Source organism: Microcaecilia unicolor, chromosome 1 (genome assembly GCF_901765095.1).
Source record: "Microcaecilia unicolor chromosome 1, aMicUni1.1, whole genome shotgun sequence".
Taxonomy (NCBI): domain Eukaryota; kingdom Metazoa; phylum Chordata; class Amphibia; order Gymnophiona; family Siphonopidae; genus Microcaecilia; species Microcaecilia unicolor.
The window spans coordinates 527100448-527127283 of record NC_044031.1 but is presented as its reverse complement, the minus strand read 5'-3'; the positions used below and the strand labels follow the sequence as shown (position 1 = coordinate 527127283).

The 26836-nt window shown below is 48.2% G+C and overlaps 1 protein-coding gene across 1 annotated transcript in view; it reads right to left on the bottom strand.

The window, feature by feature from the left end:
* Positions 1–4757: 4757 nt before the first annotated feature.
* The window catches only part of LOC115460403 (charged multivesicular body protein 4c-like), a 55397-nt gene continuing 33318 nt past the window's right edge, over positions 4758–26836 (bottom strand). Inside the window, exon 3 of the mRNA XM_030190184.1 lies at positions 4758–4939. Coding sequence (XP_030046044.1) covers positions 4758–4939 — 182 coding nt within the window. The remainder of the gene's footprint in view (positions 4940–26836) is intronic.

The following is a 26836-nucleotide window of genomic DNA, read 5'->3' as shown; positions in this document are numbered from 1 at the left end:
TAAATGGGTGTTGTTGCTTAGTAGTGTTTGTAGGTGGAGTACAGGATGTTAGTGGAACAGCTGGAGCGGCAGCGTTTCCTGCATGCTCTGAATAGCTTTTATTCCAAGTCATGTTGACTATGACAATTCACTTTTTTTTTTTTTGCCAAAATGTCTCACAATATCTGTTTTCACAGTGCTCTAGCATTTCCCATCTGCACTCCAGAGCACAAGAAGAATTAGGGTGTAAAGAATCACATACTTCATGCCACAAATATCAGTATCTCTGAACTATTTTCTATGGAAACACCAAACTGTGTCAATACCCCAGAATACTCCTCTGTCCTACTCAGCATATCAAAGTAAAATCTGTGAGACAGACATTACAATTTAAAGGGCTACTCCCAAACACTTCCACCTCGGTTCCTTGTGTGATACATAAACAGATGCTTACCCCCCCCCCCCCCCCCCAAAAAAAAAAAAATAAACATCCCTTCATTACAGCTTCCTTATCTTAATTTTTATGAGTTGAGTGTGTATTTGTGTGTGTGTGGGGGGGGGGGGTTTTCCCTTTCAGAAAATGAAGAAATGTCCGCTCTCATTGTCTACCCCCTGCAGTCTCCCTAGCCATCAGTATCGGTCTCTCTACTCCCACTGTCTCCTACCACTCTCTGAACCTTGGTCTCCCCAATCTCTCGCTCTCTCTCACTCACACACACACACACACACACACACACACCACACACACACCACACAAATAAACCCTCATCCATTTCACAAGTTTTCTCTCTCAACTTCCCCCACCCTCCATCTCTACTAGTCCCCTTACTCTCTGGGAGTATTTTTTTCTAGCGCTGAACAGCTCTCCTGTGGACCTCCTATTTTTGGCCATTTGTCACTGGGCTCTTGAGCACAGAGAGGAAAGGGAGAGAGGATAGCCGACCACAAAACACTTCAAATCCCACAAACAACAGCACTGAAAGCTGTGCAAACCTCTCTTTTTTTAACTCCTATCACTCGGTTCTGGAGCACAGGGAGACAGAGATAGAGAGAGAACAGCCAACCACAAAACACTTCAGAGAGACTAACAACAGCACTGAAAGCTGTGTAAACCCCCCCCCCCCCCCCCTTTTTTTTTTTCTTTTTTGTTTTTAACTTAATGGGCTGCCTCTCCCAGCCTAGCTGCTCTCTCCTTAAGAGTCCTAGGCTCATTAACTCAGGGAAAAAACGCTGGAACTGGGAGGATAGGGGGGAGGGACCCGGTCACCCGGGTGTAACACCCCCGAGGCTGCAAATAGACCCCCATGGATCTCAGCCTGTACAAATAGGATAAAACCTAGATACACAGAAGGAGAAATCCCAGAAAAAAATAATCACAAAATGGGAATAAATACCAGAAATACCAAGTAAGAGATTAAAGGGCTCACCACCTTCCACCTGCTGGAGACTGAGTTTACTGGAGCATTTTATGGCAGGGGCTCTTATTGGCTCTCACTGAAGAGTGTCAATTCTCAGTCTCCACCTTCTGGAAGGCGTGCACAACCCATCAGTCTCAATTTGGGCCAGTCCGGAGACATGCTAAGGAAACAATCTTCATGGACTTTATATCAACCACATGTGCAAGTAACTCAAATATACTGATCATAGGAGATATTAACCTTCTCTTAGAAGACCCAAACTCAAATGATGCATGAAAATGTAAGAATTTCCTCCAACTAAGGGATTTCAAATGGTCACAATTGAAGGTGACACACATAAAAGGTCACACACTTGATTTACTTGCACACAAATTCACAACAGACTGAAACTTCACAATAACAGATCATAATTGGTCAGAAACACCATGGTCCGATCACTTTAAACTAAATCTGACTCTACAATGGCTGAAGAAGGGACACCATCAAGCAATTGAACGCACATCACACAGTACAAGAGGCCACGTGGACGCGAAAACATTCTGGCAATCGATATATGATGATAATTGGTCAGCACCACCAACCGATTCTACAAACTACCTCACGGATTGGGAAGAGAGATGCATCTCGGTACTAAACGAAATAGCCTCCATTCAAATAAAAATCTCATACAAACAAAATAAAACCCCTTGGTTCAACGCCGAACTGAAAAAACTAAAAACGATATTCAGAAGACTCGAAAGAGTGTGGAGAAAAAACAAAAATGCACAACCTGTAAACATATGGAAAGAATCACAAAAAAATACAAATACGATAAAACAATCCAAACGGAATTATTACAAGGCACAGGTAGGTACTGACTTCAAAGACATAAAGAAATTATACAAGCCCAACCTTCACTGATGAACTTGACCCACATTCAGGAGAATACCCAACAAACTGAACTTGGTCAAACTTCACCCAGCCTTTAGCTGTGTTTGTTGACGTTTTTTTGAAACCATTTGTGAGTGAGACAGCAACGTATATTAAAGACACAGCTCATTTTTTGATGCTGCTTTCAGATTTGACTCTTCCACTGAACAGCCGTGTCTTGATGGTCACTATGGACATTAAGTCCTTGTACACGTCCATTCCCCAGGATGTTCACATACATTTGTCAGATGGGGCATTCCTGACTGAAGTCTTCCGAAAGACTACTGACCATAACACTATATTACAGTATGGCAGCTGTCATCCTTGCACTTTGAGGCGAAGCCTCCCGTTCTCACAATTCTTGAGGTTCCGCCGCATTTGCACATCATTAGAAGACTTCAAATCGCACTCCAAAAAACTTTTCCAAGAATTGCTCACTAGAGGGTACCCCTTTAAAGTCCTTAAGAATGCTTACAGGAGAGCACGCTACATCAACCAGGATCTTCTCTTTTTCCCCAGACAAGAGACGAATGACACGGGCAAAACGGTATGTGTCATGCGCCATACAGTGGGCAGTGACCAACTAGCCCACATCTTCCACCAGCATTGGGACGTCCTGCGTTCACATCCTGTGTTCCAGGATCAGGAACTACCGATTGCTTTTTCTAGAGGGAAAAACATTAAGAAAATTCTGAGTCCATCTGAATTGCCAGCCAATCTGAGGGAATTACCAGCAGTAGCTGAGGTGGGCCACAGCCACTGTAAGACTTGCCAGATGACCAATGACCTTGCAAGGAGACAGGTTTACCAACCCGTTGGACCAAAGAACATATAAATCTTTTTTTCACACGGACTGTAGGTCAACACACGTGGTATATGTGCTGCAATGCCCCTGCTTGAAGATATATGTGGGCAAAACCATCATACCTCTCATATACGTATGAATGAGCACAGACACAGTATTGCCCACTCGAGAGCTGGGGCACCTCTCGTGCCCCACTGTCAATTATCATCACACACTTTGGAGGATTTTTCTGTCAGGGTGATTGATCATGTGCTCCCTAAGAAACGAGGACGTAACCCTGACAGACATCTGCTTCAGCTCGAACAGAGGTGGATTTTCCATCTGCGGTCGGTGGAACCCCGTGGCCTCAACAACAAAATCAACTGGACTGTATTTTTTTTTTATTTTTTTTTAAATATATTTTTGGATATTTTTTTGACATATTGCTTTGATTGATTGATCTATGTTTTCACATACACATTGTTTGAACAGTTGAGAGCTAATCATTTCTTGTGTTTACATCTCTCCATCCTCAACACAGATATTTACAATCTATCTGTGGGACAGTTCCCCCTCCCCCCGTGAGTGTGTAAGGGTTGTAAATCGGTGGGGCATGGGTTGGGTGCTTTTTGTTTTGTTGTTTGTGTTTTGGTGTTTTGGTCTTTGCGCAGTGGTGTGTGTTGGACATCCATGTGGTCATCCATTCAAACGTGGGCGCGTAACTCCACCCACCAGTGGGCGTGTTTTTGGCACAGCCGCCTATGACATACCTGGGTGGCGTCTGTTCATGATTGGCCGTCGAGTATATAAAAACGGCCAATCTATGGCCATGGACGCTTAGCTGCTCAACTTCGAATTTGAGTCTGTCTGGTTGAATGTTAGTCTTGTTTCAGTTCGTCCGTGTGGTTATGTGTGTTTGATGGGACATGGTAGGTTCACTAATTACTCGTTATCTTTGTAGGATTGCCACAGTGCTTCAGCAGTGCGGCTAAATTGGGTGTTCGCTTTCCCCTGAAGAAGCCCCTTCGGCGAAACGTATCTGTTGGGCGGGGAACCCCATTACCGAAGCTGCAATGAGCTAAGTGGTTTTTTTACCATCCTTAAAATTGTGTGACTCACAGTTGATACAGCATACTTTATAAAAATTATTTATAAAAAAAACTACATGTCCACATGAAGGGAGGAGGTGGGTTTGAGACCAATGATTGATTCATGGTGACAGCTTTAACAGAAGTACAGCCAGCAGTTGTGCTGGAATTTCACCAGTCTGAGGTCTCTTCCCTTCTCCCATATTATTTCACATCCCACACTGTGTGATTAGACCCGCTACCCATAGCTTTGTTGTATTGACAAATTATAGCAGAGTGTTTCCTTCTACTGCATTGGATACAAATGTAGCAAATAAATTAAATAAATAAAAATAGTGTATTCTTATGTTCAAACAACTAGGAATTAATTTGTCCCATGTCACTGGAAATTAAACATGAAAACTCCAATGATCAAGCTCTAGAAAAATAATTTGAAATAAATGCTATAAAAGTAATGTACACAAATTAACTTTAATGACACTTAAATAGCTTTAATTATTATTGCATTCAATGTTGATTTTACAAAGAAAAATATGTATTGCTCTTAGTGCTGCTTTCAAGTGATATGGGGAAATAAACTTACATATTGGCGTGAGCAGCTTTCATGGCTTTTGCAGCATAACCCATGTTCTTCAGCACTTCTGTATTAGTGTGGGAGTTCTCCAGTGCTTCTCTCTGAAACTCAATGGTGGAAAGCGTCCCGTCAATCTGTACCAACTGTTTCTCAAGCCTCTTCTTTCTCTTAAGTGCCTGTAGTGCAGCTATATAGAACAATGGAAAAAACTATAATTAATCATGAATCTCTAATATCTACTAAAAACAGGAACAGACTAAAGCAAGTGTACTACTAAACATTATTATTAGGAAAGAAATGGAAAACAAAAATGAGGATGCTATAATGCCTTTGTATCGCTCCATGGTGCAGCCGCACCTCGAATATTGTGTTCAATTCTGGTCGCCGCATCTCAAAAAAGATAGAGTGGAATTAGAAAAGGTGCAGAGAAGGGCGACGAAAATGAAGGGGATGGGACGACTTCCCTATGAGGAAAGGCTAAAGCGGCTAGGGCTCTTCAGCTTGGAGAAAAGACGGCTGAGGGGAGATATGATAGAGGTCTATAAAATAATTTATTTGTTACATTTGTATCCCACATTTTCCCACCTATTTGTAGGCTCCATGTAGCTTACATAGTACCAGAGAGGCCTTTGCAGGCTCCGGTGTGAACAAATACAGGGTGATGTTGTGGTAAGATCAAGTTCATGTGGCACAGCCACATTAGGGAATCGGAGAACAGAAGAGTTGTGTTATGTCCATTACGTGCTTTAGTTTGGTTGTGTTGCAGCAGAGATTAGGCATTTAAGTTGGATCGGTAGGGTATGCCTTTTTAAACAAGTTGGTTTTAAGTGATTTCCGGAAGTTTAGGTGGTCGTATGCCGTTTTCAAAGCTTTTGGTATGTGTTCCACAGTTGTGTGCTTATGTAGGAAAAACTAGATGCGTAAGTTGTTTTGTATTTAAGTCCTTTGCAGCTTGGATAGTGCAGATTTAGATAAGATCGTGTTGATTCGGATGTATTTCTAGTTGGTAAGTCGATCAAGTCTGTCATGTAACTCGGGACTTCTACGTAGATGATTTTGTGAACCAGGGTGCAGATTTTGAAGGCGATGCGTTCTTTGAGTGGAGTTGAATGGGTAGATGTGAAGCGCCTGTTTACGCTTTCCAAAAATACTAGGACTAGGGGGCATGCGATGAAGCTACAATGTAGTAAATTTAAAACGAATCAGAGAAAATCTTTCTTCACTCAATGTGTAATTAAACTCTGGAATTCGTTGCCAGAGAATGTGGTAAAGGCGTTAGCTTAGCGAAGTTTAAAAAAGGTCTGGACAGCTTCCTAAAGGAAAAGTCCATAGACTGTTATTAAATGGACTTGGGGAAAATCCACTATTTCTGGGATAAGTAGTATAAAATGTTTTGTACTTTTTTGGGATCTTGCCAGGTATTTGTGACCTGGATTGGCCACTGTTGGAAACAGGATGCTGGGCTTGATAGACCTTTGGTCTTTCCCAGTATGGCAATACTTATGTACTTATGTAACATTAATAGTGACATTGTGCTCTATACAGAGCCACTTTCACCTAAGGCAAAAGGAACAATTGCCCAAGACTCTGCATAATAGAGGGCTAGTCAAATAAGCACAGAGCACTCTGGCCTAATGACTACTGGCCAGTGCCTAAAACTAAGGCAGCAGAGAACAGTCCTCTGCTTCTTGCTCCAGTCCCTCCCCTTGCAGGCAGCACCAGGGAACAAGATGTGAAGGTAAGACTGGAGTGAACGTAGAAAAGTGCAGATAAAAGATCCAGTCTGCTCCATAATCATGGAATAAACTAGCGAATGCTATAAAAACGCATGACTTGACAACCTTCCGGAAGTTATTGAAGATAAACCTGTTCAAAGAGACTTACAATAAAAATCCTCCTTAATGACTTGATTCCATTCTATATGTAAACCAACTAATACTGATCCCTTCTAACTTGATTATGTTAATCACATTATCACTATTGGTCATTATATCTTACCTGTTTTATTTTGTGTTATGTAAATAATTCTACTGACCTATCTACCTAATTTCTTACACAGTAATATGTTAAATTAGACCATACCTCTTACTCTGTTTATGATTATACCTTTTGCAACATAGTGTAAGCCACATTGAGCCTGCAAATAGGTGGGAAAAGGTGGGGTACAAATGCAGCAAATAAATAAATAAAAAATAAGCTGCCTTCCTTACCCTTGTAACCCCTCCCTTGTTTGAATGGAACAGGAAGGAAGAATGTGGTTGGAGTGAACAGTGGAGCAAAGAATTCACTTTTTGTTTGCACATTTCCATTTCTAATTTATGGTCATTTATTGTATATTGGGGGAGGATCTGTTTTCTGCATGCTGCCTATTCTGTTATCCTATTTCATATAGGGAGTTTCAGCTCTGCAAGCTGGCACTCTTTTAGTATGGCATGTTCACTATATTGGTTTAGAGTAACTAAGTATGTTGTGGCCCTTCACAAAGTCTGCGATAATTTCAGAGATTATTTTCAACTAATTCAGTGCTTGTCAACCACATCTCAAAAAAAACAAACAAAAAAAAACAATACAGTGTAATTAGAAGAGGTACAGAAAACGGTGACCAAGTGATAAAAGAGGTGCAACAGCTCACCTTTGAGGAAAGGTTAAAGAAGAGAGGAGGGGAAGATATGACAGAGGTCTATAGAATGAGCAGAGTGAGTGGGTAAATGTAATCTGTTGTTTACTGTTTCAAAAAACATAAAAACTAGGAGACATGCCAGGAAGGTATAAAGTAGTACATTTAAAACAAATAGGAGAAACTATTTTTTTCACTCAATGTATAATTAAGTTCTGGAACTCACTACCAGAGAATGTAGTAAAAGTTATTAATGTAGCTGTGTTTAAGAGAAGTTTGACAAATTCAAGGAAAAAAAAACTCCACCCGGGAAAATTGTTTCTTATCTGTGAAATAAGCAGAATGGAATCTATTTACCATTTGGGATCCTGACAGGTTCTTGCGACCTGGATTTGCCACTGTTGGAAGAATGCTGGCTTACTGGCCTTTATTTATTTAATACATTTATATCCCACATTTTCCCACTAATTGCAGGCTCAATGTGGCTTACACTAATCTGTAGGAAGGCTGCAGTGCATGAGGTACAATTATACAGTTGATAGTAATATAGTAAATATCCTTTAAAACAACAATAATAAAAGTTAATAAAGGTAATTAGTGTCCTTGAACCTTGTTAAGACTAAAAGTTGAACAGAATTATGTTGAACCTGAAGAATAAGTTTTTTTAAACAGTACGGACTTCAATGGTTTTCTGAAATTTAGGTAGATCTGGGTAGATTTTACTGATTTGGGTGCCTATAAAAGTAAAGTTTGAGGCATACATAGATTTGTACTTGAGACTATTACAATCTGGGTAGTGTAAATTCAAGTAGGATTGTGAGAGACTGGATCTATTTCTAGGTGGTAAATCAATCAGTTCAAGCATATATTCTGGAACTTCTCCGTAGATTATCCTGTGACTTAAGATGCAAACCTTCAAGGCCACTCGTTCCTTAATGGGAAGCCGGTGCAGTATTTCACGAAGGGCTTGGTGGGTTTGAGTTAGATTTGCCAAAGATCAGTCTTGCCGCAGTGTTCTGAGCAGTCTGTAATTTCTTGAGTAAATGTTCTTTGCAGCCTGCATACATAACGTTGCAGTAATCCATCTGGCTTAAGACCAAAGATTGTATCAGATTGCGGAAGACATCACGCTATCCACTATGCTATGGATTTCTTCCAATTTCTTGATTTTTGTGTGATGTGCTTTTAAAAATGTAGGAGTGGATATTCAGTTGGCTGGCTAATTGATTTACCGTATTTTTCAGTGGTACCTGCCTTTTTGGACACCTCCCTCCTCCAAGGGAAGCCCCTGTGCAAAACTTCCAAAGATAGACTTAGACGTCGTATCAAAAATGCCCCTCCATGTAACTCTTTAAGTCTAAGTGCTTTGAAAATACGCCTCTATGCATATGTAGCGAATGCTACATACCTGTAGAAGGTATTCTCCGAGGACAGCAGGCTGATTGTTCTCACTGATGGGTTGACGTCCTCGGCAGCCCCCTCCATCGGAAAGTTTACTAGCAAAGGCCTTTGCTAGTCCTCGCGCGCCCATGCGCACCGCGCATGCGCGGCCGTCTTCCCACCCGAAACCGGCTCGAGCCGGCCAGTCCAGTATGTAGCAAGACAATACACTTCAAGGGAAGACTCAACTCCAAAGGGGAGGCGGGTGGGGTTTGTGAGAACAATCAGCCTGCTGTCCTCGGAGAATACCTTCTACAGGTATGTAGCATTCGCTTTCTCCGAGGACAAGCAGGCTGCTTGTTCTCACTGATGGGGTATCCCTAGCCCCCAGGCTCACTCAAAACAACAACCATGGTCAATTGGGCCTCGCAACGGCGAGGACATAAAGAGATTGACCTAAAAAATTTACCAACTAACTGAGAGTGCAGCCTGGAACAGAACAACAGGGCCCTCGGGGGGTGGAGTTGGATCCTAAAGCCCAAACAGGTTCTGAAGAACTGATCTGCCCGAACCGACTGTCGCGTCGGGGTGTCCTGCTGCAGGCAGTAATGAGATGTGAATGTGTGGACAGATGACCACGTCGCAGCTTTGCAATTTCTACATGGAGGCTGACTTCAAGTGGGCTACCGACGCAGCCATGGCTCTAACATTATGAGCCGTGACATGACCCTCAAGAGCCAGCCCCGCCTGGGCGTAAGTGAAGGAAATGCAATCTGCTAGCCAATTGGATATGGTGCGTTTCCCTACAGCCACTCCCCTCCTATTGGGGTCAAAAGAAACAAACAATTGGGCGACTGTCTGGTGGGGCTGTGTCCGCTCCAGGTAGAAGGCCAATGCTCCTCTTGCAGTCCAATGTGTGCAGCTGACGTTCAGCAGGGCAGGAATGAGGACTGGGGAAAAAATGTTGGCAAGACAATGACTGGTTCAGCTGGAACTCCGACACAACCTTTGGCAAGGAACTTAGGGTGAGTGCGGAGGACTACTCCTGTTATGATGAATTTGGTGTACGGGGCCTGGGCTACCAGGGCCTGAAGCTCACTGACTCTACGAGCTGAAGTAACTGCCACCAAGAAAATGACCTTCCAGGTCAAGTACTTCAGATGGCAGGAATTCAGTGGCTCAAAAGGAGGGTTTCATCAGCTGGGTGAGAACGACATTGAGAACCCATGACACTGTAGGAGGCTTGACAGGGGGGCTTTGACAAAAGCAAACCTCTCATGAAGCGAACAACTAAAGGCTGTCCTGAGATCGGCTTACCTTCCACACGGTAATGGTATGCACTGATTGCAATAGGTGAACCCTTACAGAGTTGGTCTTGAGACCAGACTCAGACAAGTGCAGAAGGTATTCAAGCAGGGTCTGTGTAGGACAAGAGCGAGGATCTAGGGCCTTGCTGTCACACCAGACGGCAAACCTCCTCCAATGGAAGAAGTAACTTCTCTTAGTGGAGTCTTCCTGGAAGCAAGCAAGATGCGGAGACACCCTCTGACAGACCCAAAGAGGCAAAGTCTACGCCCTCAACATCCAGGCCGTGGAGCCAGAGACTGGAGGTTGGGGATGCAGAAGCGCCCCCTCGTCCTGTGTGATGAGGGTCGGAAAACACTCCAATCTCCACGGTTCTTCGGAGGATAACTCCAGAAGAAGGGGGAACCAGATCTGACGCGGCCAAAAAGGAGCAATCAGAATCATGGTGCCTCGGTCTTGCTTGAGTTTCAACAAAGTCCTCCCCACCAGAGGGATGGGAGATAAGCATACAGCAGGCCCTCCCCCCAATCCAGAGGAAGGCATCCGATGCTAGTCTGCCGGGGGCTTGAAGCCTGGAACAGAACTGAGGGACTTTGGGTTCACTCGAGATGCGAAGAGATCCACCAAGGGGGTGCCCCACGCTTGGAAGATCTGGCGCACCACTCGGGATTGAGCGACCCACTCGTGAGGTTGCATATCCGGCTCAGTCTGTTGGCCAGACTGTTGTTTACCGCCTGCCAGATATGTGGCTTGGAGCACCATGCCGAGACGGCGGGCCCAGAGCCACATGCTGACGGCTTCCTGACACAGGGGGCGAGATCCGGTGCCCCCCTGCTTGTTGACATAGTACATGGCAACCTGGTTGTCTGTCTGAATTTGGGATAATTTGGTGGGACAGCCGATCTCTGAAGCCTTCAGAGCGTTTCCAGATCGCTCGCAACTCCAGAAGATTGATCTGTAGATCGCGTTCTTGGAGGGACCAATTTCCTTGGGTGTGAAGCCCATCGACATGAGCTCCCCATCCCAGGAGAGACGCATCCGTGGTCAGCACTTTTTGTGGCTGAGGAATTTGGAAGGGACGTCCCAGAGTCAAATTGGAGCAAATCGTCCACCAATACAGGGATTGAGAAAACTCGTGGACAGGTGGATCACGTCCTCTAGACCCCCAGCGGCCTGATACCACTGGGAGGCTAGGGTCCATTGAGCAGATCTCATGTTGGAGGCGGGCCATGGGAGTCACATGAACTGTGGAGGCCATGTGGCCCAGCAATCTCAACATCTGCCGAGCTGTGATCTGCTGGGACGCACGCACCCGCGAGACGAGGGGACAACAAGTTGTTGGCTCTCGCCTCTGGAAGATAGGCGCGAGCTGTCCGAGAATCCAGCAGGGCTCCTATGAATTCGAGTTTCTGCACTGGGAGAAGATGGGACTTTGGGTAATTTATCACAAACCCCAGTAGCTCCAGGAGGCGAATAGTCATCTGCATGGACTGCAGGGCTCCTGCCTCGGATGTGTTCTTCACCAGCCAATCGTCGAGATATGGGAACACGTGCACCCCCAGCCTGCGAAGTGCCGCTGCTACCACAGCTAGGCACTTTGTGAACACCCTGGGCGCAGAGGCGAGCCCAAAGGGTAGCACACAGTACTGGAAGTGGCGTGTGTCCAACTGAAATCGCAGATACTGTCTGTGAGCTGGCAGTATCGGGATGTGTGTGTAGGCATCCTTCAAGTCCAGAGAGCATAGCCAATCGTTTTGCTGAATCATGGGGAGAAGGGTGCCCAGGGAAAGCATCCTGAACTTTTCTTTTACGAGATATTTGTTCAGGGCCCTTAGGTCTAGGATGGGACGCATCCCCCCTGTTTTCTTTTCCACAAGGAAGTACCTGGAATAGAATCCCAGCCCTTCTTGCCCGGATGGCACGGGCTCGACCGCATTGGCGCTGAGAAGGGCGGAGAGTTCCTCTGCAAGTACCTGCTGTGCTGGAAGCTGTAAGACTGAGCTCCCGGTGGACAATTTGGAGGTTTTGAGGCCAAATTGAGGGTGTATCCCTGCCGGAACTATTTGGAGAACCCACTGATCGGAGGTTATGAGAGGCCACCTTTGGTGAAAAGCTTTCAACCTCCCCCCGACCGGCAGGTCGCCCGGCACTGACACTTGGATGTCGGCTATGCTCTGCTGGAGCCAGTCAAAAGCTCGCCCCTTGCTTTTGCTGGGGAGCCGCGGGGCCTTGCTGAGGCGCACGCTGCTGACGAGAGCGAGCGCGCTGGGGCTTAGCCTGGGCCGCAGGCTGTCGGGAAGGAGGATTGTACCTACGCTTACCAGAAGCATAGGGACCAGTCTTCCTTCCCCCGAAAAAATCGTCTACCTGTAGAGGTAGAGGCTGAAGGCGCCGGCGGGTAGAACTTGTCGAATGCGGTGTCCCCGCTGGTGGAGAGACTCTACCACCTGCTCGACTTTTCTCTTCCAAAAATGTTGTCCTGCACGGCAAGGCGAGTCCGCAATCCGCTGCTGGAGTCTATTCTCCAGGTCGGCGGCACGCAGCCATGAGAGCCTGCGCATCACCACACCTTGAGCAGCGGCCCTGGACGCAACATCGAAAGTGTCATAAACTCCTCTGGCCAGGAATTTTCTGCACGCCTTCAGCTGCCTGACCACCTCCTGAAAGGGCTTGGCTTGCTCAGGGGGAAGAGCATCAACCAAGCCCGCAACTGCCGCACATTATTCCGCATGTGTATGCTCGTGTAGAGCTGGTAAGACTGGATCTTGGCCACGAGCATAGAAGAATGGTAGGCCTTCCTCCCAAAGGAGTCCTAAGGTTCTAGGGTCTTTGCCCGGGGGCGCCGAAGCATGCTCCCTAGAACTCTTAGCCTTCTTTAGGGCCAGATCCATAACTCCAGAGTCATGAGGCAACTGAGTGCGCATCAGCTCTGGGTCCTCATGGATCCGGTACTGGGACTCAATCTTCTTGGGAATGTGGGGATTACTAGTGGCTTGGTCCAGTTCGCAAGCAATGTCTTTTTCAGGACATGGTGCAAGGGAACAGTGGACGCTTCCTTAGGTGGAGAAGGATAGTCCAGGAGCTCAAACATTTCAGCCCTGGGCTCGTCCTCCACAACCACCGGGAAGGGGATGGCCGTAGACATCTCCGGACAAAGGAAGCAAAAGACAGCTCTCGGGAGGAGAAAGCTGTCTCTCAGGAGAGGGAGTGGGATCAGAAGGAAGACCCTCAGACTCCTCGTCAGAGAAATATCTGGGGTCCTCCTCTTCCTCCCACGAGGCCTCACCGTCGGTGTCAGACACAAGTTCACGAACCTGCGTCTGCAACCTCGCCCTGCTCGACTCGGTGGAACCCCGTCCACGTGGGGGCGTCGAGAGGTAGACTCCCCTCGCCCGCATCGGCGAAGCTCCCTCCGCCGACGTAGTCGGGGAGCCTTCCTGGGAGGTGGCCGCTGTCGGCACCGCACGCGGTACCGACGTCGGGGACCTCAACCTGGGCGATGGGCCAGCCGGCGCCACGCTCGACCGGTACCGGAGGCGCAGCAACCGCCGGTACCGGAGGGGTAGGGCGCAACAGCTCTCCCAGAATCTCTGGGAGAACGGCCCGGAGGCTCTCGTTAGAGCGGCTGCAGAGAAAGGCTGAGAGGTCGATGCAGGCATCGACGTCCGAAACCTGTTCCGGGCGAGGAGGGCTGTTCCGGGCTGTCCAGAGTGGAGCGCATCGACACCTCCTGAACAGAGGGTGAGCGGTCCTCTCGGTGCCGATGCCTGCTGGGTGCCGAATCCCTCGGCGACCCAAGAGCTCTCGGTGCCGACATGGGAGGAGACCGGTGTCGATGCTTCTTCGACTTCTTCCGAAAGCATGTCACCGAGCTCCCCGGCACCGACGAGGAGGACGTAGAATCCATCAGTCGGCTTCCTCGGGGCCGAGACCGAAGAGGGTCTATCCCGGTGGGGCTGTACGCAGGAGCCCTCAGGGTAGGAGGAGACCCACCCGAAGGCTCACCGCCACCGCAGGGGAATGGACAGCCCTCACCTTGCACTCCTGACGATGCACCTCCGTCCGACGACATCAGCAGACGAAGTCTCGGTACCACCGCCGCGATGCAGTCGCCCGATCCTCGGCAGCCGATGCCAGAGGTCACGATGCCCTCGATGCAGTCGATGGAGCGGCAGCCAAGGAAGATGGTCCGGACGCTGACGACGTCGATGCACTCGATCCTCCGGTGCCGATGCCGACGAAGAGCCCGAGAACAAAAACGTTCCACTGGGCTAATCTCGCTACCTGAGTCCGCCTTTGTAACAGGGAACACAGACTGCAGTTCTGAGGGCGGTGCTGGGCCCCTAGACACTGAAGACACGCAGAGTGCCTATCAGTGAGCGAGAGTACCCGGGCGCACTGGTGCACTTCTTGAAGCCGCTGGAAGGCTTCGATGTCATGGGCGGAAAAATCACGCCGGCGAAATCAAAAGCCGAAATGGCGAAAATTGAAGCAACCAAATTTAGAGGGAGAAAAATCTCGACCGAGGCCAAAAGAGGCCTACCCCGACAACGAAAAGAAAACTTACGGGGCAAAAACTGAGAAATACGGGAAGGGCAGAAAACCCGAAAGGGTCTTCCGGAACACTACCGGAGGCGCTTCCCGAACTTTTTCAAGGAAAAAACAGCAAAAAAACACGTCGAAAAGGACGCGCGAGGTCGACTCTCTGGGGCAACGAACGGCGTAACACGACCCGTACCGAGCGCGGACGAAAGAAGACTGGCCGGCTCGAGCCGGTTTCGGGCGGGAAGACGGCCGCGCATGCGCGGTGCGCATGGGCGCGCGAGGGACTAGCAAAGGCCTTTGCTAGTAAACTTTCCGATGGAGGGGGCTGCCGAGGACGTCAACCCATCAGTGAGAACAAGCAGCCTGCTTGTCCTCGGAGAAGAAAGTTTATGGACTAATGATGTAATTTCATCACGTAACATTAAACCAACAAATGACCAAAATTGATATACAAAAATATGTTTATGCACAGAGGAAGGTGAAAAATTCCATCTTTTTAAAATTCTATACTGATGTTATCAACTTTAAAAAGAAAAAGTCAGCAACAGATTGCGAGTATCCTGCTGTGTAGATATAACAGTATCACTTGGTTTAGGGGGACAGATTAATTTGTTAATTATCTGAAAAAGTACCTTCAAAGTCAAAACAGAAGATTCTATATTAACATAATAAGATCTTTTTGATTTAATCAAATTAAACTTATATTGTACCATAACAGATTTCCAAGACTGCTTAATATCCTCATTATTAGACTTCCGCCACGTTCTTTCTAAGTGGCGACATTCCTGTTTCATTTTTAAGAAAGCATTATCATACCCAGGAGCATATTTTCTAATAACTTCAGTCCTTTCCTTCAAAGCACGATCCTGTCTAATACTCCAACAACAGAACAATCCTAGTTTAGACAACACATGACTCGGATCAGACAAGTTGTATAAAAGTATCAGAACAGACTGCCAAAACAATTCTTTTTCTATCTTTCCTCTAGTTGATATAGGTTCAAATTTAGTGGGCCCTTTTACTAAAGGTGCCGGGCGACAACCTGGAACTACCACCAGAACAACGCAGGGTGTAATCAGTAGTTCCACCCCTAGTGCGTACCATTTCCAGGGCTACAGAAAATCAGGTATGTTTTCTAGTTCAGGAGTTACCAGGCAAGTAATCAGGCAGGCAAGTTAGCAACAGGTTAGAGCAGGATCCCTTAACGCCACCTCAGTGGGTGGTGGTAAGTGCTCACTCCGATATTGCTGCACGGCAAATGCGAACTTACCGCAGGACCATTTCTTTTTTTTTCACCTTTTTACCCGCTGCAGTAAAAGGGGACTCTGCACACGACAAAAAAAAAACTCGCACTGCCGCTAGAGCAGGTCCCCTTTTTCCGCAGCTTAATAAAAGGGGCCCTCGGGGATATAGCATTCCTCAGACATAGGAATATTTAAATTAAAAGTCAACAAAGCGTGATCACACCACAAAACCGATTGTCAAATGGCATTTGATATAACATAAGGAGGACTGGAAACTATAAGGTCTGGAGAATGACCTATTAATATGGGTCTGAACTGATGTGAAATTACATAACTGCAGCAAGGTCAAGGTAAAATTATGTATAATCATACCTGATAATTTTCTTTCCATTAATCATAGCTGATCAATCCATAGACTGGTGGGTTGTGTCCATCTACCAGCAGGTGGAGATAGAGAGCAAACTTTTGCCTCCCTATATGTGGTCATGTGCTGCCGGAAACTCCTCAGTATGTCGATATCAAAGCTCCATCCGCAGGACTCAGCACTTAGAGAATTACACCCACGAAGGGACACTCTGCCCAGCTCACCACCGCCGAAACGGGGGAGGGGAATTAACCCAGCTCATCCCCACACAAGTGGGGGAGGGGAATCCGTCCAGCTCATCCCCGCGGAGCGGGGGAGGGACACCACACCCGCCGATGCGGGGGGATCTGGCTTATCCTGCAACCGCAACCGCGGAGGAGCTGACTGACCCTAACACCGCCGAAGCGGGAGGGGTACAAAGCTGCCCTACAGCCGCACGAAGCGGGAGGGAGTGCCGGCAGAATTTATGTCTCAATCCAGCCCCGTAAAACGGAGGGGAGAGGAATGCAGCAGCTCACTGTAACACAAAGTCGTCTCAACTCTTGAAGAATCCAAGTGAAAGAAGAACTTGAACACGAAGTCCTCCTGAAGTAACTGAAGGCTAAACTTGAACCTAAAATTCAACCAGAATATAAACAGTACAGATATCTGGGAGGGGCTATGGATTGATCAGCTATGATTAATGGAAAGAAAATTATCAGGTATGATTATACATAATTTTACCTTCCATATCATCAAGCTGATCAATCCATAGACTGGTGGGATGTACCGAAGCAGTACTCACCCAGGGCGGGACATAGAAATCCCTGACCTCAACACTGAAGCTCCAAACCGGGCCTCCGCCCGTGCAGCCACAGTCAAACGGTAATGCTTGGAGAATGTATGAGCCGAAGCCCACGTTGCCGCCTTGCATATCTCTTCCAAGGAGACGGATCCGGCCTCTGCCATCGAGGCCGCCTGAGCTCTCGTGGAGTGAGCCTTCAGCTGGATAGGCGGCACCTTCCCCGCGGCCACATAAGCCGCTGCAATTGCTTCCTTGACCCATCTTGCCACTGTAGGCTTAGCAGCCTGCAGACCCTTACGAGGACCTGCAAACAGGACAAACAGATGATCCGATTTCCGGAAATCATTGGTCACTTCCAGTATCTGATGAGGACTCGTCTCACATCCAGATATTCAGAGCGGAGTACTCCTCTGGGTATCCTCCCTACGAAAGGAAGGGAGACAGAGCTGCTGATTCACATGGAAGCGAGAACCAATCTTGGGCAGGAAGGAAGGCACTGTGCGAATAGTCACTCCTGCCTCAGTGCACTGCAGAAAAGGCTCTGGACATGAGAGCGCCTGGAGCTCGGACACTCTTCTGTCTGAAGTGATAGCCACCAAAAAGACTGCTTTCAACGTCAGGTCTTTCAGAGATGCCCTCGACAAGGGTTCCAAAGGCGGCTTCTGCAATGCTCTTAGCACCAGGTTGAGATTCCACGCAGGCACCACTGAGTGCAGAGGAGGGCGCAGGTGATTAACTCCCTTGAGAAAGCGCACCACATCTGGCTGCGAAGCCAGGGAAGCACCCTTCAGGCGGCCCCTGAAGCAAGCCAGAGCCGCTACCATGGACTTTAAGGGAACTGAGCGACAGGCCTTTCTCCAGACCTTCTTGCAGGAACGCCAACACTGAAGAAATTGGAGCAGTGAAGGGAGAAAGTGAGCCTGCTTCACACCATGCTGCAAAGATACGCCAAACCCTGGCGTAAGCAGTAGAAGTAGAGCGCTTCCTCGCTCTCAGCATAGTGGCGATGACCTTGTCTGAGAAGCCCTTCTTCCTCAGACGCTGCCGCTCAATAGCCAGGCCGTAAGACCAAAGGGAGAGGGATCCTCCATCACCACGGGACCCTGATATAACAGGCCCTGCTCCACTGACAGCCGCAGAGGATCGTCGACTGAGAGCCTGAACAAGTCCGCATACCAGGGACGTCTGGGCCAATCCGGACCCACCAGGATTACCCTGCCGGGATGCTTTGCCACCCGGTCTAGCACCCTGCCCAACATGGGCCAGGGCGGGAACACATAGAGGAGCTCTTGTGTCGGCCACTGTTGGAGAAGAGCATCTACTCCCAGGGATCGAGGGTCCCGTCCTCTGCTGAAAAAGCGCGGCACTTGGCCATTGGCCGATGACGCCATCAGATCTAGGCTCGGCTGGCCCCAGCGCTTCGTGATGTCCAAGAACGCCTGAGCAGATAGTTGCCACTCTCCGGGCTCCAAGGTATGGCGACTGAGAAAGTCCGTCTTGACATTCATGACTCCGGCAATGTGGGCCGCTGAAAGCTGCTCCAGGTTCGCTTCCGCCCACTGGCAAAGACTCATAGCCTCCTTGGCTAGAGGGGCGCTCTGGTACCTCCCTGGCGGTTGATATAGGCCACAGCCGTGGCATTGTCCGACAGGACCCGTACAGGCTTCAACACGAGTACCGGGATGAACTCCAATAACACCAAGCGAATGGCTCTGAGTTCCAGGAGGTTGATAGACCACTTGCCTCTGCAGGAGACTAGAGCCCCTGCGCTGTCCTTCCCAAGCAGTGGGCTCCCCAGCCCATCAAAGAGGCGTCTGTCGTGACGACAATCCACTCCGGGGTCACCAGAGGCAATCCTGCAGACAACTTGTCTGTCTGCGTCCACCAGCTCAGCGCCTTGCGCACTGTTGGGTCCACGGGAAGGCGCACAGCATAATCCTCCGACATCGGAGTCCAGCGCAGCAGCAGAGATAGCTGTAGTGGTCTCATATGAGCCCTGGCCCAGGGCACTACTTCCATCGTGGCCGTCATAGAGCCCAACAGCTGCACGTAGTCCCAAGCCCGAATAGGAGAGGCTACTAGGAACTAGTCCACCTGAGCCTGCTGGCAGGAACACTCTGCCCACTTGGGTGTCGAATCGAACTCCCAGATACACCAGGGACTGAGTCGGGCGCAGCTGGCTCTTCTTCCAGTTGATGATCCATCCCAGGGAGCTCAAAAGAGCAACTACCCGGTCCATAGCTTTGCCGCACTCTGCATAAGAGGGGGCTCGGATCAACCAGTCGTCCAGATAAGGATGGACTTGTACTCCTTCCTTTAGCAGGAAGGCCGCTATGACCCCCATTACTTTGGAAAAGGTCCGCGGAGCAGTAGCCAACCCGAAAGGGAGGGCTCTGAACTGGAAGTGTCGTCTCAGGACTGTAAAACGCAGAAAGCGTTGGAGAGGAGGCCAGATGGGAATATGCAGGTACGCTTCCTTGATGTCCAAGGAAGCCAAGAACTCTCCCTGCCTTCACTGCCGCTATAACAGAGCGGAGAGTCTCCATGCGAAAGTGCCTCACTTTCCAGGCCCGATTGACCCCTTTGAGGTCGAGGATAGGCCGGACAGAACCTCCTTTCTTTGGAACCACAAAGTAAATGGAGTAACGTCCCTTGCCAATCTGATTTTTTTGGCACCGGAACGACCGCACCCAGGCGGATCAGGTTGTCCAAGGTCTGCTGCACTACCACAGCTTGACCGGAGACTTGCAGGGAGAGAGTACAAACCCGTCTCTTAAGGGTTGGCAGAACTCTAGCTTGTAGCCGTCTCTGATGACTTCCAGCACCCCGCTTCTGAAGTTATAGTGGTCCACTCAGCCCAGAAACGAGGACAGCCGTCCTCCAATCTGCACTGGGGCGTGGACCAAGGCCCCGTCATTGGGTACGAGACCCTGGGGGAGGACCGGAGGGAGCACCTCCGGGACGGCGGTCTCTGCGAAAGGAATGCTGCTTGGGGGAGAAATTCCTCTTGAAGGAAGAGGGGGCAGAGGAACCCGACTTGCCCGGGCGGTATGGAGGTATCGGGACGAGTACTAACCCGAGGCCTGACCTCTGGTAATTTCTTGCCCTTAGACGTGCCGAGAACGGTCACGATTTTGTCCAGCTCGACCCCAAAGAGCAGCTTGCCTTTAAAAGGCAATCTAGCCAGGCGGGATTTAGAGGCGTGGTCAGCAGACCAATGTTTCAGCCAAAGCCACCGCCGCGCAGAGACTGTCTGAGCCATGCCTTTAGCTGAGGCTCTCCAGACATCATACAGCAAGTCTGCCAAATAGGCTAAGCCCGATTCCAGGGCCGGCCAATCAGCCCTCAAGGAATGAACCGAGGGGGAAGCCCGCTGCACCATAGTCCGGCACGCCCTGGCCACATAGGAGCCGCAAACTGAGGCCTGCAAACTTAAAGCAGCTGCCTCCAAGGACGACCTTAAGGCCGCCTCCAATCTTCTGTCTTGGGCGTCCTTTAGGGCCGTGCCACCTTCCACCGGCAACGCCGTTTTCTTAGTCACCGCAGTGATTAAAGAATCCACGGTAGGCCACAGAGAGGCCTCACGTTCACTCACAGCCAAAGGATAGAGGCGGGACATAGCCCTAGCCACTTTAAGGCTCGTTTCCAGGACATCCCATTGAGCCGCAATTAAGGTGTGCATGGCATCATGCACGTGGAAGGTTCTAGGCGGGCGCTTCGTCCCCAGCATAATGGCAGAGCCAACAGGGGCTGAGGGAGAGACGTCCTCCGGAGAGGAAATCTTCAAAGTGTCCATGGCCTGTAACAACAGGTTGGGCAAATCCTCTGGGCTAAAAAGCCGCGCTGCAGAGGGGTCATCTGCTCCATCCGAGCGGGGATCTATCTCCTCCAAGGAATCCGCAAAGGATCGTTGGGAGACCTCAGACACGCTGCCCTCATCTACATCGGAGGAGACAAAAGTCCTCCAAGGCCTGGAAATCAACCCGAGGGCGTTTACCTCTGGGAACCTCAACCTCTTTATCAGAAGAGGGAGCAGGGGCAGCGTTTTGCATGAGGAAAGCCTGATGCAGCAGCAAAACAAACTCGGGGGAGAAACCCCCCAGACTGTGCACTTCCGCAGCCTGGGCAACAGCCCTAGACGCACTCTCAACCGGCGCTCGCAATAGCGGGGGAGAGACATGCTGCGCATCCAAAATGGCGTCCGGCGCGAAACTCCGTGAAGGAGCCGCGCGGGAAGAACGGCGCTTAACTTTAGCCGCTTTTGTGCCGTCGCCCAAATTAAGGGCGTTCATGGCATTAATGTCTCCAACCTCAAGGGCGGCCCCGAAGAAGCCGTCCGAGCCGCGTGGCCGGCCAAGATGGCGGAGGCGAGGAGCGGGGGATGGGCGTTTATGGCGGGAAAAACCGCCACGCCGGAGGAACGACCGGGACATTCATCGGTCACTAAACTATCACCCATCAAGGGCGAATCAGGTTGTAAAACCCCCGCATCCCCTCTAGAAGCGCTCCAGCGATCCGGGGAGCGAGCCTTTGCGCCCTCGCCCTCCGACGCCATTGCCACGAGGAGAAGAATCGGGAACCCCCTGCCCGCTATAAAAAGGTAAAATTACCTGCTTGCCGCTCCGAGCTGTAACGAACTGGTGTCCCAGTGAGTAGCTGCAATGAACGTTTAAAGAAACGTCGAATTAAACGCCTTTAAAGACGTTTAAAAATTTTTTTTTTTTTTTTTTTTAAACGGAGCCAGCGGGGGGGGGGAGAAAAGGAGGGACCTGGCACCACCAGGTTTGCACTTGCTCAAAAGAGCCCTCAACCCCAGGCCTCAACAAAACCTAAGGATTAGGCTTGGAGGCCTAGCCAGAGCTGCTGCTGTGTGTGACCACCACCTGCTGAGATAGAGAACATACTGAGGAGTTTCCGGCAGCACATGACCACATATAGGGAGGCAAAAGTTTGCTCTCTATCTCCACCTGCTGGTAGATGGACACAACCCACCAGTCTATGGATTGATCAGCTTGATGATATGGAAAAAGGTTTTTAGTTGCTGTGCATTGTTATCTGTATCATAGTCTAAATCTGGTTTCAAAATCACCCAGCAAAATTAGTCTCGAAAAACAAGAAGAGGAATAAGAAACTATATTAAACAGTTTTTGTTGTATTTTTGACCACAAACCTGGAAGGCGATACATTAAAAAAAAAAAAAAGCATTTTAATTAGAAAAATTAGTAGCGCCATCATTTAACCGAAAAACAGCAAATTCATGCCCTGCAATAAATTTAGTTTCAAGTAACTTTAAATCAACAAACGATTTAACAATCTCTGATGTATGTCCTCTCTCTCTTTCTTCTGTCTGCCCACTTAGATTTCACTTTCTCACTCTTCAGTCCTCCATCTACGTTTCAACTTCCATCTCCTCCTCTCACCCCTTCCCTCCTATACCTTTCCTTTTCACCCACCCCCCATTTCTACACTTCTACCCTCTGAGTCACCATCTTCTTCTCACTTATCTCCTTGAGAACCCTATGGTCTCTCCCACATGGATCTACCATGCTCAGTATCTTCCCTCTCCCCTTCTTGCACCCTTGTAACCCAGCATCTCCCCTCTCTTTCTCCACCCACATTTGTAGCCCAGCATCTTCCCACTACTCTCTCTCTCTCCTCTACACTCTCATAGCACAGCAATTCCCTATCCGCTCTACCTTCTCTTCCACCCCTATGGTGCAGCAACTCCCTATCAGCTCTCCCTTTCCCCTCTACTACTACTACTATTACTACTATTTAACATTTCTAGAGCGCTACAAAGTGTACGCAGCGCTGTACAAACACAGAAGAAAGACAGTCCCTGCTCAAAGAGCTTACAATCTAATAGACAAAAAGTAAAGCATTTAAATTTAAAATATTTAAATCTACCCTATGGTACACAGCAGTTCCCTGCTCCCTCACGTTTCCCCTCCACCTCCGTGGCCCAGCAGCTCCCTGTCCCCTCTCCCCCCCCCCCCCAAAAAAAAATGTGCAGCTTCAGTGTTCAGCAAGGCAGCAACTCTGAGAGCAGCTTGGCACTTCTTCCTTAAGTCTCTGCTCCCCCTCAACTTACCACCTCTTCCTCAGCAAGTTCAGCACCTCTTCCTTTGTCCTCCCCTCAGCCCCCCTCTTCTCACCTCCAGATTTTTCAAATCTTTTCTTTGCCTGCAGCAGTAACTTGCTGCCTGGGCCGACCCAGAGCCTTTCATCAATCAGGTCCCGCCCCTCTGATGCAACTTCCTGTTTATGCACGGAACCTGACTGAGGAAAGGCTCCAGATTGGCCTCGGCAGCAAATTACTGCTGCCAGCAAAGAATTGAAAGAGATGGAGGCGAGAGGAGGGGAAGGTGAAAGGAGGGGGGTCTGAGGGAGGAAGAAGCTTAGCCAAAATTGGGTGGCGGAGCAGGTGGGGGAAGAGAGGTGGTGGTTGGGAGGCGGGAAATACTGCTGGGTAGACTTGTACGGTCTGTGCCCTGAAAAAGGCAGGTACAAATCAAGGTAAGGTATACACATATGAGTTTATCTTGTTGGGCAGACTGGATGGACCATGCAGGTCTTTTTCTGCCGTCATCTACTATGTTACTATGTAAGTGTGGGAAGAGGCAGGGAACAGATGAGAGAGAAAACAAAACCAGTGGTGGCACACCACTGCAGCTGCTGTTCTTTTTGTGTTCCTGGCCAACAACACATCGGTTGAGAACCACTGCTCTGACTGTAAAGAAAAAGCCCAGCAATCATGAAAGCTGCAGAAGACAAAGAGAAGAGAACTTACTTTACAGTAGTTTGGAAAAGTAGACGGAAAAAAGAGAGATGGTTTTCCCAGGCCACAGATTTCAGAGAAAGGACAGATAAGAATGATCAGAGAGATGTATCTAAGGAAATAAACAGATATGCAATTTAAAGACTGAAGATCAGAATTTCTTGAGCAAGAAACAAGAGAATAAAAAAAGACCATCCATGCTTCATCTTCATACCCATGTCCCTAAGCTTAGGGACACTTTTACTAAACTGCGGTAAAAAGTGGCCTTCGTACACCCTTACACGGGCTCTCTCTGTATATTAAGGTCATTTTTACTGAGGCAGTGGGCATAATTATATAGATACATAAGAAATACTATTTCAACTTTTCACCTTGCAAGTAAAGTGAAGGAATGCCAGCTGGATTTAATTACTTAGAAAGTCTAGCTTTGGCTAAGCTAAAGGTTAGAAAGGTCAGAGGCAGAAACTTTCTTTGACCCCTTGTGAGTGATGGATTGCTAATGCTAGCTAGCACATCTGTATACTATTATGAACGAGGCAAGCAGGCAGTTTGTTTTAAGATTAGGCTGAAATACTGTTTAGAAGAAAATAGTTAGATTTTAGAAGTTCTTGATATTTAGAATATGTTTTATAAGGAATACTGATTCTTGATATTTAGAATATGTTTATTCTGTGTAGTTAATATGTAGAATACCTTTTTAAATCTAATGTCTGTCCAACTCTTTGTCTGACTTTCTAAGTAAGACTGTAGTTGAAAAGGTCAGCATATGGTTTGAGTTAGCTGCAGTCCTGGCTAGGTGAAAGAGAAGTCAACTCTCTTCTCCTTGATTAATTATAGGTAAATGTAGGACTGGGCTTTCTGAAAGAAATAACAAACTATAGCTGTATGCTATTAAGTAAGACTGGCCCTTGACCCCTTAATGAATGCCAGAGTTCAGTTAGCAGTTAGTATGAAGTTGACTAGGAATATGAGAATATCCATTAGCCCCTAAATGAACCCAGTTTAAGCTATAGTTGAGAAATTAATCATAATAAGAACATGCAGGAGTTCTGGTGCCATATTGTCTAATGTGAGGGGCCCCAGGTCATAGGTCAGTTTAGGATATGTCTGGAACCTATGTAACTGATATTTGGAATATATGTATGGTAATAATTAATTCAAGGCAGGGTGATCAATCTATTCTTTACCATCTGGAGAGTAAGGGGGGCTAGGAGGGAGATAGAACGGTATATAAGTGAGAGCAGAAGCAGCTTACGTCAGAAGGAACAGACAGAAGAAAGAGAGCTGAAGGAAGACAGACAGCAGAAGAAGAAAAGGAGCTGAGACAGAAGCCACCAGACAAAGAGAGCTAAGAAAGAGAAGAGAGCTAGAGCTGATGTCCTACTTTGTTTGCTGGCAAATAAAGAAGATTTCTCCTTCATTCTGGTGTGTGCTGTTTGACTCCTGAAGTACCACAGATTCTGCTAACAATAGGGGTAATTCATGCATCAATTCCTGGTGGCAGCGGTGGGATCCTGAACCGGCACCCAACTGACTGAGGAACATTTGCCGGGTATGTATTCTGTATTGTAATCCTAGCTAGGAAACTGTAAACCAGCCCCTCATAAATTGAGGGAAGGGGAGTCTGATCAACTCTCAGCGAAGGCCTTAGTAGCTTCTAGTCTAGTGGAGATTAGTAGCAAAACCGCCTGAGCTTATCTGTATCTGAGAAATTTGAAATTGTTGGGTGGGATTTTCTGTACTGAATGAGTGGGATGCTTGAATGTTAATGAGTGCGGACTTCTTATAGCTGCGTTTCCAATTAACGCGAGTTCAATTGGCCAGCGACGGAAGGAAGCGATTGTTGTCTGTCTACCTAGTGTCTCGAGAGTGGGGACCCCTTACTGCACTCTCAAAAATTCCCTCCCTCTTTGTGTGTTGTAACTGTAAGCATTATGGGAGGGAAATCGTCTAGACAAATTGATACTCCCCTAGATTGTATGCTTAAGAATTTCAAAAAAGGATTTTTAATTAATGATTATGGACAGACTTTAAGCTCAAGTACTCTAAGAACCTTGTGTGAAGTTGAGTGGCCATCTATGGGAGTGGGGTGGCCCCCTAGTGGCAGCTTAGATATTGAAGTAATCCGGAAGGTCTACAGCATAGTTGTAGGAGAACCAGAATATCTTGAACAACTCCCCTATATAGATTCCTGGGACAGCCTTGTGACTGACCCTCCCTCTTGGTTGAAAACTTATATGGGATCCCCAGTAAAATTCATGTTGGGCCGCGTTCAAAGAAAGATTAGAAAATCTAAACTGGAAGAAGGAAAGAGCCCCAGGAAGCCTACCACCCAATCGGTGGCTTCCGCCCCTACCCTGTTGGAAAAACCCATACTTTCTGATGACCCCTCAGATCTTGAGCCACCACCTTATGGCCCATTGTTGGGGTTCCGTGCCACCCCCAGAGATCCACGCCGTCCAGCCCAAGCCTCTCCAGTACAGGCTTCTCCGGATAGTTCCTCCCCTTCTGTGCAAATCCCGCCACACCCTAGGTTGGACTTTTCACCCAGCCTCTACCCTTCTGTGCCACATCCTCCCCTGTTAACCTCCAAAGACCCGCTTTGGGCTCCACTCCCTGACTCCTCAACTCCCGACAGCCCAGCTTCTCCCTCTAGTACCCCTACCCACTCATCAGGGGCCCGGCATCCCTTTCAATGGACTGAATCACCTGTGACCACCTCTCAGTCTATGAGTACCCCTCCCCATCCCTCAGGGTTTCAACACACCTCCACTGAATGGGTTAGACCTGCTGCAATCACCTTTGAGCATGATAGGAGGGTAGCTCCTAGCTCTACCTCAGGTTCCATTCCTACCTCCTCGAGAGTTCTGCCCCTCCGTCAGGTAACTACCACTCGACCGGATCCTAATAATGAGGGTCAGGTTATACAGGCACAAGCCTATCAGTATGTACCCTTCACAACCACCGATCTCCTGAATTGGAAGACGCATTACCCCTCTTATACTGAAAAGCCTCAGGCAGTGGTGGACCTAGTGGCTAGCATTATGGCCACCCATAACCCAACCTG